Below are 3,614 nucleotides of genomic sequence, written 5' to 3' on the forward strand. Positions count from 1 at the left end.
CAATATACGCCTATATTGGCTGGTATGCAACTGCCATAAGAGTTTATAGTTAACTAAAACCCTTTAGTGCCAAGTCCAATAATAGATGAGCTAAAACTACTTGTGTGAAAACATGGCTGAGTAACTGAGTTTTCACTATTGAAAGTTATCTGGAGATGAAAACGTGAAGCTCTTTGGGTTCCTGGGAGGCTCACTGTGGAAACCAATATGGCTCTTAATTCTGGCGGTATTTCACTGTAACTTGTAGGGTTTTTTGCTAACCTATAGTCATGACAGACGTTACATCTCTCTTTTTGGTTATTATAGAATATTAAGTAAAAATAGTAGACGGACACACCGTCTGCCCCAAAATAATTAAATCGCTTTAAATAGTTAGAAATGTCTTTAGTTTTCTTTGATTTGACAGAACATGTCAATAACAGGCATTTGCTTAAAATACTTTGTGGAACGGTGCCTCATGAAGTTTGGTCCATTTACTTGTATTGGCTTACTGGCAGACATGCCACATTCAATATGGCGGATGCTGTGACCGGCCCAATGAGTCGTCTACGTATCCATGTCTGTGGTGGCGCTCTTGGGCGCTGTTTGGTACATCCCAACTTTTTTCTTCACTGTTAGAGGAACTGAACTGCAGCGCTGCCTCACTGGCAGATGGCTGCGTCCCATATGCACAAACCAGCATAGCCACAGATCCTTCCTCCATAGACTCCATTGCTGATCTCAACTGATCAAATAACATCCTCACTCAGTCTTTTTTTTATTTCTTAGTCTTTTGTTTCTCCCAGGACTAATTGACAGATTCCTGATGTGATCATTTCAGTTTTTGGAAGCAGACCAGGTTTCCCTCCAGCTCTTTGTTTTCTGTTCAGGAATGTTTCATCTGGTCTGACTTCATACCTTTTAATGTTTGTGGGCAGCATGCCAACATGTGTCCCGGCTCGTCCTTTAACATGTCAGTGTCAGATCAGGATCTAAGAATAGCCTCGCAGTTCCACCTTTAACTGTTTAACTACCAAATGTGCATCTTTGCTGCTGTAGTTATGAATGCCCACAAGTTGCTGGTTTTGTCATTTAGATTCCTCATGGCTGGGCCATGGGCTTCATAGTTTTACATTTAAAGGATTTTCTGTAGCATTTCTGCAGACAAAGGTCCAGTTTGTTGTGGGAAAACTATTGAATATTAGTTAATCCTTCATGCAACCCTGGATTTTCATACTGGCCAGCTAAGCCTGAATGAATAGAAAATAAATGTTCTTTATTGTCCCACAGCCAGGAAAATGTGGGTGTCATTGTGGAAAATGGTTAGGGAAAATGGGAGCATGCAGATTCACACAAAGGTAAAAAATAAGAGTAATAGGCTGCACAGTCAGGAAAATAACACTGTGCTGCTATTAAAAACATAGCATACTAATAAAATGAATGCTGAGTAGGCTAATTTAGGGAAAACAAGGTGTGCATGGCTTCATATGTGGAAAACATCAGCAGCCCAGTTAGAGGAGCTGGAAAACTGCAACAGGATGTTTCCAGAGGAAGGCAGCTGGTCGGGTCTGCAGACCTGAATCTGAGTTTAGCCTGTTTAACTGGAAATGATTGATCAGCACAGGCCACATCCCCGTCTGGTGATCAGTAAAGATTTGTGTTTCACCTAAAACAGTGAAATTATGCAGACAACCAATTCAGCTGTAGTGATCAATAATTTTCCATCATCATATAACTATTCCTGATACTTTTCCAACACACACGTCATCTCTCCTGTGGTGCAGCGACGCTCCCTGTTAGCAGATATTTTCTGTGCATGTCATGTAACCCAGTTACTGGATGTGATAAATATTTCATAAATACCTTCAGCCATGTGTGGGAACATACTTTCTGACTGGTCTTTGCCTTCTGGGAAAACAGCTTCCAGTATTCAATTTCTGAAAAACACTTTATGAGATTCTGTTTTCATAAACATTTGAACATAAGCAGATTTAAGTGATCCAAAGTGATGGAAATAAATAAGCAAAGAACTGGAACCAGTCAGGTTTTGTGCATATCTCCTCATACATTTAAAGTGATTTCTATTTTACGTTGCGTCCTGTGAGAACAGCCACATCTTTTGGTTTTGTCGAGATGAAAAGCTGTCAGTCCTGTTGACATGAAGTCACATTTTAAGCAGTCATGAAGAAACCAGAGATCGAAGATAAACACTTATGCAGGAAACCAATCTTTGTTTCCATCTGATAAAAATGTGGCTGTAAAAACAACAGGCTGTTGTGTTTAACCCCAGTTTTACTGTATTTTTTTATAACAGCATTGATCAGTAACAAATTGCAAAGTGCAATTCAAGCACTTTGAATTGTCTTGTTGCTGAAAATGTGCTATATAAATAAAATTATCTTAATTACCTAAATGAAGAAAATTAACCCTTTCTGTCAAAATAATGTCTTTCTATAAAAGTGCTCTGAATTTTAAAGGCTCAGACTGAATGTAAGTAACTGGGTTGGCTGCTAGTTGGTAAAACAACATAAAAAGCTCTTCAGGCTTTCCCAGCTCTGACACAAAATCACTGTCAGAGTTCTTAGGAAGTGACTTTGATTTAAAGAAACACGGCCATAAAATCTGAAATGCCTCAAAGCTGAGCCATACCATGTATTCATAGTTGCTGCTCTAACAAATCTCTCTGGATAAGGACTTTGTTGATGAAGACAAAAGCTCCACCCTGCTCTTCATACCGGAGGTTTGCCAGTAAACACACATCTTCCTCATCAGCATGAACACAAGAACAGCCTGCATGGTTCAAACTAACTCCACCTGACAAGATCCACTGAGAGGACGCACAGAGCAGGAAACACCTCAGCACTGATGAGAGTTTTACAGCCAGCACTGCTCTAGTGTATGTATGTGTGATTGGTAAACTGTTGGATTGAGTTTTAACTGAAAAGACGAGAAGCAATGTCTCTCAGAGTGGAGGAGGACCTCTGTTGTCCCGTCTGCCAGGACGTTTACAGGGATCCAGTTGTCTTGTTCTGCAGCCACAGCTTCTGTCGACGATGCCTGAAAAGCTGGTGGGAAGGGAAGAAGAAACTGGAGTGTCCACTTTGTAAGGAAGAATCTACTACAAGTGACCCTCCATGCAACCTGGCTTTAAAAATGCTCTGTGACAGATTCCTGTTGACAAGAAAGAAGGAAGTTACAAAACCAGAGGTTTTCTGCCGGCCGCATGGTGAGAGATTCAAGCTGTTCTGTGTGGATGACGAGGAACTTTTATGTCTCGTCTGTCAGCATTCAGATGGTCATTATGGACACAAACTCCAACCTGTGAATGAAGTAGCTCAGGGTCGGAGAAATGAGCTGAGAAAGGCCCTGAGGCCGCTGCTGGACAAACTGAAGGTGTTCAAAGAAGAGAAGGGAAACCTGGATCAGACAGCTGAATACATTAAGCTCCAGGCCCAACAGACCGAGGGACGGATCAAGGAACAGTTCAGGAAGCTTCATCTGTTTCTCCACAAGGAGGAAGACGCCAGGATTGCTGCTCTGAGGACAGAAGAAAGCAAGAAGACTCAGAAGGTAAGCCTAAAGATCGATGCCCTGAGTAGAGAGATCGCTGCTCTTTCACGGACAATAAAAGACAC

At 41.4% G+C, this 3,614-nt stretch overlaps 1 protein-coding gene across 2 annotated transcripts in view; it reads left to right on the forward strand.

The window, feature by feature from the left end:
• The first annotated feature begins 2,673 nt into the window (after window positions 1-2,673).
• LOC106940911 (nuclear factor 7, ovary-like) overlaps window positions 2,674-3,614 on the forward strand; it is a 5,900-nt gene continuing 4,959 nt past the window's right edge. Inside the window, exon 1 of one of the 2 annotated variants that reach the window (XM_015023791.1) lies at window positions 2,674-3,372. In XM_015023791.1, the coding sequence (XP_014879277.1) occupies window positions 2,935-3,372 (438 nt within the window). In that variant the 5' untranslated portion in view covers window positions 2,674-2,934. The remainder of the gene's footprint in view (window positions 3,373-3,614) is intronic. The other variant, XM_015023790.1, reaches the window with a different exon arrangement.

The sequence above is a fragment of the Poecilia latipinna genome, unplaced genomic scaffold (genome assembly GCF_001443285.1).
Source record: "Poecilia latipinna isolate Pla-1442-1.1 unplaced genomic scaffold, P_latipinna-1.0 Scaffold3414, whole genome shotgun sequence".
NCBI classification, from domain to species: domain Eukaryota; kingdom Metazoa; phylum Chordata; class Actinopteri; order Cyprinodontiformes; family Poeciliidae; genus Poecilia; species Poecilia latipinna.